The 16,113-nt window shown below is 38.8% G+C and overlaps 1 protein-coding gene across 4 annotated transcripts in view; it reads left to right on the top strand.

The window, feature by feature from the left end:
• Positions 1 to 16,113, top strand: part of RB1CC1 (RB1 inducible coiled-coil 1) — a 172,336-nt gene that overhangs the window by 154,868 nt on the left and 1,355 nt on the right. For 3 of the 4 annotated variants that reach the window (XM_039522879.1, XM_039522881.1, XM_039522882.1), the window contains 3 exons: positions 5,026 to 5,084; positions 9,978 to 10,114; positions 15,726 to 15,796. In XM_039522879.1, coding sequence (XP_039378813.1) covers positions 5,026 to 5,084; positions 9,978 to 10,114; positions 15,726 to 15,796 — 267 coding nt within the window. The remainder of the gene's footprint in view (positions 1 to 5,025; positions 5,085 to 9,977; positions 10,115 to 15,725; positions 15,797 to 16,113) is intronic. The other variant, XM_039522880.1, reaches the window with a different exon arrangement.

Genomic DNA, 16,113 nt, shown 5'->3' with positions numbered 1-16,113 from the left:
TACCTGTGTTTTGTGCAGCTGGAGATCTTGTATGCAGCATTTACAACCAAGCAGGCTTTGTGAAGCACCTGCCAGTTGCAGAGAAATAACTCCCTTTTGTCATTGGCAGGTGTGTGGGTAAAGCTTGTTGGGTTAGCTAACCAATTGGAAGTGGAAAATATAAATAGTATTTGTGTTGAACCAGGTCAATGTAATTTGAGGTGGTTTTATCACTGAGGAGGGTAAATGTGGGGAAAAAATAGAGATAGAAGTCCTTAACTGCAGACTGATCTCAGTGAGAGAAGCTTCCCCTGAGGGACCTGTGTGATTCCCCCATGAAAACGTCTGTAGAGTAAAAAGCCAGTTCCTCTCTTTGTTTGTTTTTTATTCAAGAGTCTTTTTCTGTGAGTCTTTCCCTTATCTTTCCCTTTGGATTCTCATCTCTGTTTTTGTCATTTCTGAGTTTCCGAAAGAGATTGAAATCATCAGTGAAGCCCTGGGTGCATGAAGAGATAGTATTATTAAAAATAGTCTTAAGTCATCTCTTGCTTGTATGCTTCAGTAGAATCTGTAGAGGGTAATAATTTCCACCAGAGGCAGGAAGATCACTCCATTCCTCATATATGCAGACAGACATTATTTACAATTTACTAAATGTCATTCAACTTTACATTAAATATTTTTAATATAACTTACATTGACTTTTTTCTTCCTCCCTATTCTTTTGCCTTCAATCACTTTCTTTTCATTTTAAGTATTTTGGTGCATCTCTTTCTATTTCCTATATTTCCCCCCCATCATGTTCTCGCAACTTCCCCCCATCATGTTCTTCACTCATTCATTTGGTTATATTTCACATTCCCAAAGATGTATGCTTCTTCCCCATCCCTCAAATCACCTTTTTGTGGTCAATACTACTAAGTCTTTCTAGTCACTTATCACACAAGCATTCGTCAATAAACCATGAAGGTAGGAGAACATTATGGGGTTGATTGCTTGGTACCAGTACTCTTGATTGCAAGGGGAGCATACCTATGGGAGTCTTCTCATACTAGCAGATTCTACTATCCTCAGGGGTTCTTGGCACCCTTTTCTTTACCCTCTCTGCTTAAAGTATTGGTGCACAGGAAAGCCTTAAAGCGTTGATTGCCTCCATCCTGCCCCACATAGGTTCTAGGGGTGGAAATTTCCATGGTTCAAGTTCAAGGCTACAGGAAGAGCCCCTTCTTGAAGTTTCTCCTTCCCACTCCCCATGGATGCAGTTGAGTAGGGGATGGTGAGAAAATGTCTCATCAGTTGACTCTAAAGGTGGAGTGAGAGAAAATTAGAAATGCTATTCTAGCAGAGGAAATGGGGAATATCTACTGTCTTCAAGAATGCAGACAATTATGATCGTTACAAAAGTAGACTTTTTATGGATCATGTTTTTTATGAAATATATTTTCTTTTAGACCAAAACGAGTCTAGATAAAAGTGTAAACTTGCTATTTGAGTTCTATGTGCATCCTATAATAGACTTTTTCATCTCTTAATTATTATGAAATATCATTCAAAGTTACTTAGTGGAAAAGAAAAACAACCTAACATTAGCTTGTTACTGTCTTATTAAGGTATTGCAGTATCTTATGTAATGATATTATCAGACAGATTCTACAATATATACTTATTTGAGAATGAAGAAAACATGTATCTGAGAATCTGTAGGGTATTTCCATTTGCTTTCATGTTAAATGTAAAATACACAAAACAAGAGAAATATATTAAAGCAATTCAGCCATAATCAGTGCTTACTTTGGGTTGACTCTGAAAGGAACTATTATTAACCTAAGCAATATGGAACTTAAAGTATTGATTCAAATATTTCATTTCTCAGAGTATTGAGTGTGGCTCAGTATTCAGAAGTCTGTTCTTCTTTAGTTTTCTAAAATAAGTCTGCAACCAGTTACTTAGCTGTACAAGACAGTTTGTGTATTAAATAGTATAGAAAAGCACGAGTAAGAATTAAGTACTGTGGTTCTCAGGTAAACTGCAGTAATGATTTTCCAATTACATTTCACCTTAATTAAGTTTTAGAACACCTCTGTGTCATAGGGAACTATTACATCCGGTCAAGGCCGCCCAGAGGATTCAGGGGGCCTGGGGTCGCCGCCGAAGACCTGGCACTTCGGCGGCGGGTCCCAGAGTGGAAGGACCCCCCGCCACCGAATTGCCGCCGAAGACCCGCAGCGAAAGAAGCTCCGGGGGCCTGGGCCCCGCGAGAGTATTCTGGGGCCCCCGGAGCGAGTGAAGGACCCAGCTCCAGTGGCCCCGAACTGCAGGGCCTGGGGCAAATTGCCTCACTTGCCCTCCCCCCCTCTCTGGGCAGCCCTGCATCCGGTCTCAGTTCTCTGTGTCTAGCCATTTGACAACACTCCCCAAGGTATTGAATTTAGCTGTCATTTGAGGCTGGACAAATGGGAGGGACACAAGGGAGTTAGGCAGCCAGCTCCCATTGAATATTAGTGGGAACTAAGAGCCTTAAACCTTTAGGCACCTTTGAAAATTGTATCTTAAATGTAGTGTGCAAGTGCCTGCATCAACAAGGCAGTTACACAACTTTCTAAGACAAATTGTTTTTAAAGTACATAGATCGGTGCTTTTCATTATGTACATTTGAAGATGGTTTCTTCTAAGGCGTTCTTTTTGTTTTGATTGTTTCTCTCTGAAATTTACTTCTTTGGCAGAAAGGCTTTTCTTTATTTTCAGGGTGGAAGTGAGGAAAGAAAGAATAAGCAGCTGGGAAAGAAGTCATTCACAATGCAACATTATTTAAATCATCTGATTGTGCATTAAAAAAACCCTTAGGTTACTATGATCTGAAAATGTTTCACTGAACTATCCTAGAAGTTTTCCAAACTATAGGATGAGAAAAGAGGAAGCAACCTCTTTGTTTGGCACTTGTGCTAATGAACCAAGACACAAGTCTGCAGCACAGAAGTAATCTCTCAGAGAATAAATACACTTATGAAAACCTGTTAATTTTTTAGGAGATTAATCCCTTTTCCCCTCAATGGGGTATGTAGCTACTAAGGATTCCTTCTCACCAAAGTAACCTAGTCCTAGGATTGTTGTCAAATGTAGGTGATTATTGGATTTGACTTAAAATGTATATGCCTGTTGCATAAAATTATAGATAGCCATGTTTAAATCTGGCCTTCAGTATCTGTCAAATTTCTTTCCTTTTTAAGTATTTTCATATCTTCAATGTTTTAGTTAATCAGTTTGAAAATGTATGTAGCTCTATCTTCAGGGCCGGTGCAACCATTTAGGCGACCTAGGCGGTCACCGAGGCAGCTGGCATTTGGGGGGCGCCATTTTCTTCGGCAGCAACCGCCAGCATTTAGGTGGAGGGAGCTGGGGCAGGGGAGCGCAGGGAGGGCCACCTGCAGCAAGTAAAGGGGGGGGGCATGCAGAGGAACTCCCCGCCCCAGCTCACCCCTGCCCCACCTCCTCCCTGAGCATGCCGTGGCTTCTTCACTTCTCCCGCCTCCTAGGCTTGCGGCACCTAAGCTGATTGGCGCCGCAAGCCTGGGAGGCGAGAGAAGTGAAGCAGCCACGGCATGCTCGGGGAGGAGGCAGGGCAGGGGTGAGCTGCTTCACTTCGGCGTGCTTGTGCTCGTGTGCAGCGCAGGAGTGAGCTGGGGCAGGGGGATGCCTCAGGCCGAAGTGGGGGAGCTGCCGTGGGGGCGGGGGCACTTCAGGGCTGGGTCGGGGGGAGGGCACAAGGTGGGAGTTTCGCCTAGGGCGCGAAACATCCTTGCACTGGCCCGGTCTATCTTATTGAAAAATGTTTTTATGCATTTGAATACGTTCAACACATGGCATTTAAAAGTACATCATCTACTGCACAGTTAAACAATGGAGCAACAATACATGAGGTGTGGCCATTCAGGTAAAAAAAAATGCATTTTCAAAAGAGGAGCTAAAATTCATTGAAGATGAAGGATTTATATATATTTTAAAAAATATTGAAAAGCACTTCAATGAATTGCCCTTAATTTCTTGTAGGTAAAATTGTGATACTGTGAGGTACTTTTTGGTATACTCCTTTGGGCAAGAGGAGTTATCCTGAAAAACAAAACGTCATATAATTTCTCAAATGAGGTATCTTCCTCCACTGACCACAGGACTGAGTATAAATTCTTGAACCTGAACTTTTTCCATCTCCTTTGTTTGCTAATATGCCTTCCACCTCCTCTGCAACATTGCTGCATCACTTCCACCTCTGCTGAAACTTTCATCCTTGTCTTCAACTCCTTTCAGCCTGGTCTCTACAAGTCTTATCCTACCTGCACCAGCATGTGTTAAATGCTTCCGCCCACTTTCTCACACATACAGGTAGTTTGATTTATATTGTGCCCAATCATTAAACACTTCATTTGCTCACTAATTATTGCAGGTTCTACTCCAAAATTGTCCTGATTGTTTTTAAAACCATCCATAAACTTTATCCTCTTTCTTGCTCCTTTCTCTTGTCCAGCTTTGTCAAGTTCTCTGACCCTTCACGCAGTCCCACCACGGTTAGTGTAAAAGTAAATGTCTGTTCAACTGCCTACCATCTGCAGCAGTTTTCTTATGCCTTAGTGATGCTCTGCTTATTTTTATCTCATCTAAAAAAATCTTCTTTTTCTACCTCTTAAGTTTTCTTTCACTCTAATATTAACTCTTTAAAGTGTTTTGGGCTATAGTTTGAGGCCATACAAAATAAAATTTCATTTATTGTAATTATTATTCTTTCCATAATTTTTATATTATGGAAGTACCTGAAATGTGCTGTGTTTCAATCCCTGTCCTAAAAAGCTTACATTTAAAAATGACCAAAGCAAAATACAAGAGAAGGGAAAGTATACACACAAGCAAAATGGTCAAGATGGTAATAAGAACACGTGTTAGTTTTCATATTTTTGTCATGGTTCATATATAAATCCAAACAATCTTAATTGCCCCCTATCTACAATGTATACTGCCAGTATTTTATAGTTGTTTGCTTTTTCATTATTTTTCTAGATGTCCCAAAGCATGTCTTCAGTGTCTTCAAGACATTCTGAAAAAATAGCGATCAGAGAGTAAGTATATTTTTATTCTCACATTTTGTTCTTGATATGGCTCAATAAATTTTATGTCTTCAGTAACAAATGTACAGGTAAAGTATGTGGAAGTAATGTGTAGTAATTCTTTTCAGCATCTTAATCTCAAATTCATGTCTGAGACTACAGTGAATTTCTTTAGTAATAAATCTTTATTAAATTTGATTCTTTATATTCTATTACAATCAAGCTTTCAATACACGGTCCATGAGGCTACAAATGTATTTTTAAATGATTTGTATACCTTCATCACCATAATTTGGATTCATTCTCATTTCATGGCTTTTATATAATGACAAATCTAGTTGCGGATTTCAGCTATGATTTTATGCCCAAGAAATAATTACTCCATTCAGAATAACTGTGCAGTGCTAAAAATGTGACCATATGAATTCCCAAGATTACTTCTGAAGATGCCTTTTTTTCAGAGATGTCTATCATGATAACTGGCTAGGCGCTATTAAAAATTGCTGGGGGCAAATCCAGGACGCACAGATGTCAGTGGGCTTTTTGCTATTAACTTCAGATTTCACTGTTGGTGTTTACAGCAAGGTCATCCTTTTCTTTAAGGTATCTTATTTTATGCGTTAGTACCCACTTCTGATCATCTGAGTTCATATTGTTACTTAAAATAATGTGAGGTAGAAAGGGGTGTTTCAAGCTGAGTGCCAAGTAATTTTATCATGATTAAGAACAAGCAAGATAATTGCAATTAACTATATTATTTATTATTATTATTATTATTATTATTAAGCAAAGGAAGGTCTGAGAGATGTTGGATCTGAACTGGAAAGTTGTTTTGTGATGTAGCTCTGTGGCTGTCTTAGAGACATTGAGCAGAGATGAGAGGCTGCATTGAGAGTGTTGCATGGAGTTGAAAGATGGGAGTGCTGCTAGTTTGCTTCCTCAATTCATAGAAGCTTTATTCCGCTCTTTCCTCTGATCCCTTGGAAGGAGGAAAACACTTCTTTCAGGCTTGGCTGGATTCAGATCTGCTGTTGTCCTTTCACTGGCTCATGGGTTGGTCTTAGTAATATCTTCAGTTCATGACATGTAGTCTGTTAATTCATATGCAGTGTACATTTAATTGTCCTGTGGCAGGAAATGTTCAGCATCTTTAGTGTTTTAACTTTTTTTTTTTTTAGTCCATTTTCTTAAATATCATTTGAGTTCCATCAGAGCTTAATAGGAGTTGAAATTTTGTTTCAGATGGGCATCAGAGATAAAAGTTTCCCGGTTCTTAAAATAGTCTTTTTAAACTTAGCCATCCAAAAAGGCATTGGCTGCTCTTCTTAACAGTCCATGCAAAGTCATTTTCTTTCTGAGTTTGGAAAGGAAATTGCTTAACTAAATAACTTAATTTGCCAATTAATATAACTATTCTGTATTCATTGCTGTGCAGTTATAGTAATGTCATTGAGTTCCGTAGTGGTATATAAAACATCTTGCCTTTAACATAGCAACGACATTAGGAAGTTTTTATATTAGAAGATGCTTGCATTTGGATGTAAAACATTTGCAAATGCACATCTCAGAAGAGGTCCATACAGTCTTTTAGCATCTAAGGAAAAGCATTACACAGAGTTTTCACTTTTAAGCAGGAACATGAATTTAAAACTGCCTGGTATTAAATGAGTATATTGATATAACAGGCATCACAGAAACTTGGTAGGAAGATGCTAAGCAAAGGGACACAGTAATACCAGGGTACGAAATACATAGGAATGATAGAGTAGGTCGTGCTGATGGAGGAATGGCATTATATGTGAAACAAAGCATAGAGTCAAATATAGTGAAAATCTTAAATGACTCAAACAGTACCATTGAATCTCTATGGATAGAAATTCCATGCTTCAAGAATAAAAGTATAGCAATAGGAATATACTAGTGACCACCTGACTAGGATCATGATGGTGATTGTGAAATGTTCAGGGAGATTAGAAAGACTGTAAAAATAAAAAACCCAATAATAATGGGTGATGTGATATCTGCCTCCAGATTTATTGGGTACATGTCATCTCAGGACCAAATGCAGAGAGAAAATTTCTATACACCATTAATGACTGCTTCTTGAAAAAGCTTAGTCCTAGATCCCTCAAAGGCGGGGAGGCAATTCTTTATTTAATCCTCAAGTGTGCTCAGCGTTTGGTCCAAGAGGTGAATATAGCTGAACCACTCGGTAATAGCAACCATAAGGTAATAAAATGTAACATGCTCGTAGGGGGAAAGATATCAGAGAAACCTACCACAGTAGCATTTAAATTTCGAAAAGGGGAACTTCACAAAAATGAGTAGATTAGTTAAATGGAAATTAAAAGTAAGATGCATTGAAACTTTTTAAAAACACCATAATAGAGGCTCATAATATTAGTTGTGCTATAAGCACAAAAGGGGGGAATGTGGAAGCAGAATTAAAGCAGGGTACATGTTTTAGTCAGGTTTAGAGTGAAATGTAACCCTAACAACACAAAAATTGTAAGAGATGCTGCTTCACGCCTCATTTTTCTGCTTGCTTTAGTTGATAAGAATGGAATGCTGATGTAAGCAGAAACCTTGAGGTAAGGTAGTGCCTGGAGGGAGTTTGTATAAACAAAGGATAACCATTAGCCATTGGTGCATGTAATGGGAAGGTATAAATACTTGTCTTATGCTGCTTGTAGGGGGAAGGTCTGCCTAAGGTCAGGGGCCCTTCCTATCTGACCGCAGTCTTCCCTTGCAATTGCTCGTAATAAAAGTGCCTCTGACTTGTTGCTAACAAACGTAGAGTGAGGACTTGTTTTCTTCCACAGCCCCAATTTAAAAAAAAAAATAGTGAAAGGACAAGGGTGATAGAGTGGATATAGTGTACTTGGACTTACAGAAAACTTTGACAAGGTCCCTCACCAAAGGCTCATAAGCAGAAGGAGTCATGAGATAGGAGGGAGGGTCCTCTCATGGATCAGTATCTCATTAAAAGATAGATAACAAAGAATTGGAATAAGTGGTCAGTTTTCACAGTGGAAAGAAGTTAATATTGGGGTCCCCCAAGGATCTGTACTGGGACCCATGCTGCTCAACATATACATAAATCATCTGGAAATGGGAGTAAACAGTGAGGTGGCAAAGCTTGCAGATGATACAAAATTGCTCAAGATAGTTAAGTCCAATGCAGACTGCAAAGAGTTACGAACGGATCTTTTAATAAATTTTAAAACAAAAAAAAGTGACTGGGCAACAAAAATGGCAGATGAAATTCAGTGCTGATAAATGCAAAGTAATGCACACTGGAAAACATAATCCCAACTACACATTCAAAACTATGAGGTCTAAATTAGCTGTTACCACTCAGAGATATTTTCCCCCACACACCTTCCTATGTATTGGTGTGACCCAAGACCTCTTGATGCCAACTGGCAGAGGGCACGGGGCTACATAGGGGTACAATTGTCCCCTTGGTTCACCAAAAGAATGTCATGTAATCAACACCTGTGTTACACTAGTCATCATAATCATTGTATGGAAAATATGTGAGGAATTATGTGTATATGCTGAAAATTATGTTCTCTAAATCTTGTAGTTAAAGGCAGGCCACTCATATGTAGTGCTCCTTGAGCCGAACTTCTCCAGACAGAGGTAGGAGATACTTATCTCCCTGGTGGACCATTGTATACTGTGTGTCCTACAGCTGAAGTTTATTAACATACTGAGGCGTGATCAATACTAGGAAATTAGGTTGGTATTGCTACATCACATAGGGATGTGAAAAATCCACACTTCAGAGCGACATAATTAAACTGACCCCCATGGTAGAATTCTCCTGTTGGCCTAGCTACCGTTTCTCAGGGAGGTGGAATACCTATACCGACAGGAGAACCTCTCCCATCAGTTTAGGTAGTGTCTTCATTAAAGCACTACAGTGGTGCAGCTTCATTTTAGGTGTGAAAAAGCACTGAATCAGCTGCTAATGAAGCGCTTTTGGAGACTTCAGAAGTAATTCACAGGAAGAGGTAAACAGCAGGAAGGTGGAACACCCTGGTTTCAGGTGAATATCAAAGGTCTGCTCTGATATATCTGAAGGGGGATATCAGTCATCCTGGTTGAAAAAAATGGGAAAAGGGCTTGAGATAAACTATCCTGTAGGTCTTGTGAGTTAAGTTTAAGCTCTAGAAAGCGAGTTAAAATTTTGTTTATATGTAATCATTTTTCCAATGTTCTTTCTTACTGTCATTTGAGAATAAGCTTATTCTTGCCTTCACTATAATATATCTAAATGCTGTGTGTTAAGCAAAGTAGTGATCCTGAGTTGAATCGTGTAAGCTGGTTTGTGCTATTCCTTTGTGAGTAGAGGATGACCTGAGAGTTCAGTGCATGGTCAGTGGAACAGGGGCTGATCTCTCCAGAGGGATGGTCAAAGGTTGGTTTGTGCCTATTGCTAACCTATGTAGAAAGAATGAGGCCTGCAGAGGCCTGGAAACTAGTGCTTGGGTTGCCAGAGACTGGTGGAGTTGAGGAGCTGATCCACAGCAGGCACAGACAAGACTCCCTCATGCTTCTAGCAGGTGTTGACAAGGTGCCTCACAACCCTGGGTAGCCCCTGGCACATCCCAGTTGCTTATGTGTAACTTCTTGCAGAAAAATTTGTTTGAAGCACATTGTGAGGAGAAAAAATATATATATTTTTAAATGGTGAGGAATTGATACTGTCCTCATAGGAAACCTAATACTCAATTAACTGGCATTACAAAATGTACAGATATGCATAAATTCTAAAATGTGTTTCAAATAGTGATAAGTAGGTCTGTGTAATGCTTTAAAAAAGTGCTTTAGTAATCTGTGTAAATATTCAATACTATATTTTTATATTTTGCTGTTAAGTATTCTTATTTTATCCAGTTTTCAGGTTGGCGATTTGGTTCTCATTATCTTGGACGAACGCCATGACAACTATGTATTATTTACTGTCAGTCCAACATTGTATTTCTTACATTCAGAGTCTCTTGCTGCGCTGGATCTGAAGCCAGGTGAGTGTGGTAAGTGTCAGATAACTCTGTGGCATCATGTTAAGTGCCTCAGAACATTATCTTGTACCCTTATTCTTCTAACAGCTGTTTAATAATTACGTAAATAGGTGTATGTTTTAGCTAGATACATAATGTATATGTGTAGCAAAAGTTGTAGTTAATCTGACATTGAGATTTTCGTTATAGCCTCATTCAGTAATTTTCTGAAAGGTTTTTTTTTTAGGCAGAACTTTTCCATATTACATATTGTCCCAGAAGTGAATACTTCGGACAGTTAGAGCAAAATGCATTCATCCTTTTTTGATGTATGCTGCAAAACACATTTAAGACTATATTTCTGCATACATACATACACATTTGATATGTGTACCATAAGAAATTACCATTAGGCTTAGTCATATTACTATTTATGGTACTAAAATAACTACAAAGTTTTGATGATGGCAGTGTAGGTCTGTTTTTGTGCTGCTATTTACAAAATTTGGGTCTGAGTCAATTGCAGAGGCTTGAACGTCCACCTGTGCTGTAGAAGGAATTGACTTTTTTTTTAAAAGAAAACAAGGACTCCGTTTTATTTAAAGGTATTTTCCCTTCAGGCAAAGAAATCCCCTGGAGCATGGATGGAATTTTATGGATCTGTATGTTCAGTGTGAGAGAATTAAGAGAGAACCATAACTTTTTGTTTCCCGATTTTTAAATGCCTACATTTGCTGCTGTTTCTCAACCCTACATAAATGAAGTTCAGCAGTGCTCAAATTCTTTCAGGAAGATGTGTGCTTTAGATCAAGGGTTCCCAAACTTTTTTTGCCAGCATGACCCCTTTTCGTTAATTATTTCCTTGTGGGCCCCAGACAGCATGGAAGCCATCATTTTGAAGAGCACAGTATGCCTTGTACATATGGTACATGAGGTCACGCTGTGCAGAGAATGCCATTTTGTAGAGCAAAATGGTGTTCTCCATATATTATGACCTCACACACACCATACATGTGAAGTCATACTGTGCAGAACAAAATGACATATTCTGCACACTGGGAATCTCCTCAACCCCATGTGGGGACGCAGTCCACAGCCAGGGAACTGCTGCTTTAGATATTGTTAATCCTTTGTGCTCAAGTTTATCAAAGCAGGGTTTTTCTGTGTTTCAAGGTTTTTGTGGGGTACTTATTTCAGTGGTCCCTCAAGGAAGCTTAGGAAACTGCAACTTCCTTTCTGTTTGCTATTTATGTTTATTCACTTCAGTGTTGTTAGTGTTTTGTTTGCTATTATGATATGCAGTGCATGAAATAAGTGTTTAAAAGTAAACTTTTAAAGTAGCTAGTTCATTGAAAATCTTCTCTGCAACACAAAGGCCATGGCCTCTCAAAATCTGTTCCCTGTGCCCCCAGTTTTGGATGCAATGAACATTATTGAGGGCATGTATCAAAAGATAGTTTTATGTTCCTCTCTTAATCTGTTCATGAAGGCTTCCACAGGTATCAGAAGGAAAACTGCCACCATAGAACATTTTCTCCATTAGCAAATCATGGCATAGTGTTATGATGAATAACACTAGTAACTTTTTGTTAGTTAGCAAAATAATTACATAGTTTCCAATAGTTCACCAAACTCTTACAGAATACAGACACTGCGCAGAAAATTTGGGACTGATACACTGCATTTCCTATAAAACAGGTTGAACTCCCACGTTAAATACAAAACGGAATGTATCACAGTGGCACAGCTATAATTATGAAATATAAAATAAGGCTAATAGAACCTAGGTATCCAAACCAACATGTTTTTCTCTCCCAATTCATTTTGCTAGCCATTGGTTTACAGGTATGAGGTTACATGAACATCCTCAGCAAAGAGAATGTTAAGGAGTATATAATTATAAGCACAGACTTAGGGTTTATTTTTTCAAAATCAAAGATACTTTATTTGTGTAATTATAGGGTATGTACAAGTTCCCCATTCTCAATAATGTTACTTGTTTAAATTGTGGAGAGACGGTACTCCCCCTTCATGATTAAGGTTGCTAGACACTTTCCAAAAAAAGGACCTTATTGTGCATATTGAGCCAATCAGACTTCTGCCATGCTTTTATAAACCAGGAATTTAGTGTTTCCCAGCACTGGAAGTGGTTCCCCTTGGGGCATATGTGAGTAGCCCAGTATGACTAGGGCAGGAGAGAGGAGCAGTGAGGCAAGGCAAGCTGTGTCACCCACACAACAAACACAGCCAGTGTAAAGTGGCATGCAGCTCCTTCAGTCCTGCCCATCTTCCCCACCTTTTCCCTCAGCAGTCTTCAGTGCGTCTGGGCAAAGTAGTATCTTATGTATATGGGACATTGAAATCAAGCAGCCCTCCAACCCTGACTTCACTAAAAGAGGTTTGTTTTTTTTCAGAAGAGCAAGCAAAAAAAAGTTGTTGAAAAGGAGGAGGAAACAGAAAAGGGAGGTGTGGGAGAGAATGGATGGAAAAAAAGAAAGGAGGGTAAACAGGCTATACTTGGGCTTGGTGCAAGAGACACAGTGATGGCGAAAGGCGTGTCCATCCCCAGCTAAACGCAAGGAGGGCTCCAACAAAAAAATACATTTGATGCATACACAAATGTCCTTTAACTTTCCACATATAGCTTCTCAATTTGAAATTTGTTATGGGATAATTTTTAAGGTCTGGATGAAACACATGACGTACAGGATATTGAGACTTTATTAAAAGTAGTTTTGGGAAATTGGTCTCTCCCTGTTTTCTGTGTGAATCTGGCAAATAAAGATGACAAGCTAAAAGTACTGTGACTTAAAAAGTGGAGAGGAGGATGTGCATAGAACCACTTTTTTAGAGTTTAGTTTTAAGTTATTAGTCCTAAATTTAATAACTGCTGGGAATGCTGTGAAGATTGGTGACAGGCACAGTAATAGACATAAAGCATCTCACAAAGAAAATAAATGGAGTATGGTTCTTGTAGATATTACTGATCTAGAGAGGCACACTGCAACTGCTTCACACTTACAGTAATCTCTTAAAATCATTGCTGTGTTCCTTGCACACATTTTTACATCAGCCAGTGAGGTCACTGTAATTTACATTCCCATTTCATTGCCCCTTTTCTACCTCCAAAGCAACTTAGTTTTCAGCACCTCTTACAGATCTTGCTACTTGGGCACCTGCAAAGCCTGTATTTTGGGGCCCCAAAATTTGGAAGAACTAGAAATATAAAGTAGAATTTCAGCTTTCCTTTCCCTAAATGTTTCCAACCCATTTCCTTACAAAAGACATCTTTGGTAATGTAAACTGAGTGCTATCATTGTGTCCTTGAGTTGAAAGAAATATAAACTTGAATGCTAGGGTTGAAAGAAACAAGCACTTGGGCTCCCCTTGTGTAGCAGAAGGCGGGGGAAAGGAGAGATCACTCATTCACCTCCTCATGAAACAAGTGACGTTTGGGATAAATTCCAAAGAACCATATCACTATTCTTCTCCCGTGTTCTCAGATCAGCCATGAGCACAGTGGTATGGCTGTGGTGGACACTAGTCACGATGTACCCAAGTACAGGAAGTTACCATTTTAGTACTCCCCAAAATGGGGTGTCTGGATCTGCCCTTTGACACCCAGGCATGCACATCTACTTCTCACAGTAATATTAATCCCTCACGTGTCCACCTATTATGCCGAACATTATTTATTCAATGTTGCATTAATCTGCCTCTGCTTGTTTTGAGAGATGGGATTAGGTAAACTCTGAAACTGGTTGCAGAGTTGCCAATTTCTGCAATATTATTACAAATCTCAGCTTTTAGATGTTGTAAGCTACTCGTGTCAGGGAAAGCTAGGGCTTTCTCACTATTTTTGTCTTTACTAATAAAGACCATTTCCAGTTTTTTTCCCAATGGAACCAAAGCCTGGCTGCCCTCAGCAAAGATGGTACACCACTATTCATGTTTGGGACAGATAAGTGACAATGAGGGGTCATGGGAACACGGAGGGGAGTAAGGAATGTGTGCCTTGATGAGGGCTTTGGATTATGGGCAGCAGGCAGCATGAAGAGATGAAAGGCCACTGCTTGCTAAAAAACACTTGTCAGGTGGTTAACAGTTAGGTCCAAAAAATTTGTAATGGAAGTTAGGGTTTTGCAAACCTGTAATATTAAGTACAAGTGTGTTTTATTTTTATTTGAAATGCCAATGAAAACAGGTTTTTGTTTTATTTAAATATTCCTCTATAAAGTGCACAGCCCAGACATGGATGCACTGAGCTAGTTCTTGAAAACTCAGAAGTGAGTGAGTCTATTTTCATTAACTAAACTGAGAGAAACGCAAAAAATAAAACAGCATAAATGCTGAAAAATAAATGTGATTTTTAAACTCTTCCAGTTGTATTAGTCTCAGGTGGTGGTAATAATATACAGTAAATACCTGAGCAATGATTTAGTATCCTGTATCTCATTGCACTACTTAGTTTCTTTGTTTTATATGTAAAGGAAAACTATAATTTATACATGTAACTACTGCATGTATAAAAATAAATGCTACATCTAGTTTTAAAAGCTATAATATACTATATAAGGTATTATTTAATATGATTACTAAAGACATACAGATTCACAGTCTTCCTTGTATGCTGTGATTTTACTGATGGTTCTGGAGTCCTGCATTCTAGTCCTAACCCAAGAGGGCAAAACCAAAGCCAGGGATTGACACAGTGACTATATATTAAAAACAAATAAATAAATGTAAAAAAACGTGGGGGGCTTGTACTCTGCGAGCGCTCTGCATTTTTTTTTCGGTCCTTCACTGACACAGTGTAGAGCTGTCCCATCTATATACCCCTTACAGTAGTAGCAGGGAGGAGTAGGGGGGTAAGAGATTCTACACACCATAGGGTGAGTCTCATGGTGACTGTTTCAGGGCTGTATATGCTCTCAGTACAGCCAGAATTAGCCAGCGGCATGGCTCAAAGCACATGCAATGGAGTACCTGGCCAAATGAATTTAAATGACTTCCCCAAGGCTGCATAATGAATCATTTGCAGACATTACATTAAAAATCAGTGATTCCTGGCTTCTAGTCTAATGTTTCAAACACGCTGTTTCTCATTAATATGCCAGTTTGAAAATTTATCATATGCATAGTGTGTATATCACATGATCCGTTCCTTTCACACCTGTTTTAAGATTTTCCTTCACGCTGATGACTGACAATTTGAAAAGAGTAAAATAAATAACACTTAGCATTTTTGTAATGAGATTGCAACATAAGCATGTGTTCCCTAGCTGCTGTGGTAATATAGATGTACCAGTACCTAAATTGTCTTCATGAAGAGTTTTGTTACTAATTTGTCCCAGTACAGTTGTTCTAATTTCTAGTTATCCTGTTGTTTCTAAAGCTGTTTTAGTTTTCATTTTAATATTTGTATATGTTCATCATTGCAGCTAACTATTACTAGTTATGAAATTTAAGGTACTTCAGTGTAAAAGATTATAGCCAAAATTTTCAGACATGTAAGTGCATGGTCCCTGTGAAGATCAAGCCAGCTTGATGTAGGAGGTTAGTTTGCAGCACCCATGTTTGAAAATGCTGGCCTATCTCTTTGAGGACAGTAATATATCATGTGTAATGCTTTGATTCTGTTTAGCTTCAGGTGCATCTAGAAGACCTTGGGTGCTAGGAAAAGTAATGGAAAAGGAATATTGCCAGGCAAAAAAGGTACGGGAATACTACTGATAAATATGTAATTATTAAAATCAGTATACAAGGAAAATGGGTCCAGATTCTGCTACTCTTAACCATGTTCATTACCACCTTCTCCTCAAGTAGCACCACTGAAATGTATGAGACTGCTTGTGGAGTAAATATGGCAGAATCTACCCAGTAGTTATTACTGGTGATTGGAAATATTCACACTGCTAGATTCTTAGTTGAGGGTGTTTTATGCTTGCCTTGATGAATTAGTTGGAAATGGCCTGTGCACATCAAAAGATGAATTTGGGGAAGTAGTTTATCTGTAATTTTGCCATCCTACC

Source organism: Mauremys reevesii, linkage group 2 (assembly GCF_016161935.1).
Source record: "Mauremys reevesii isolate NIE-2019 linkage group 2, ASM1616193v1, whole genome shotgun sequence".
NCBI classification, from domain to species: Eukaryota; Metazoa; Chordata; order Testudines; family Geoemydidae; genus Mauremys; species Mauremys reevesii.
This window is presented reverse-complemented; position numbering and strand designations above follow the sequence as displayed.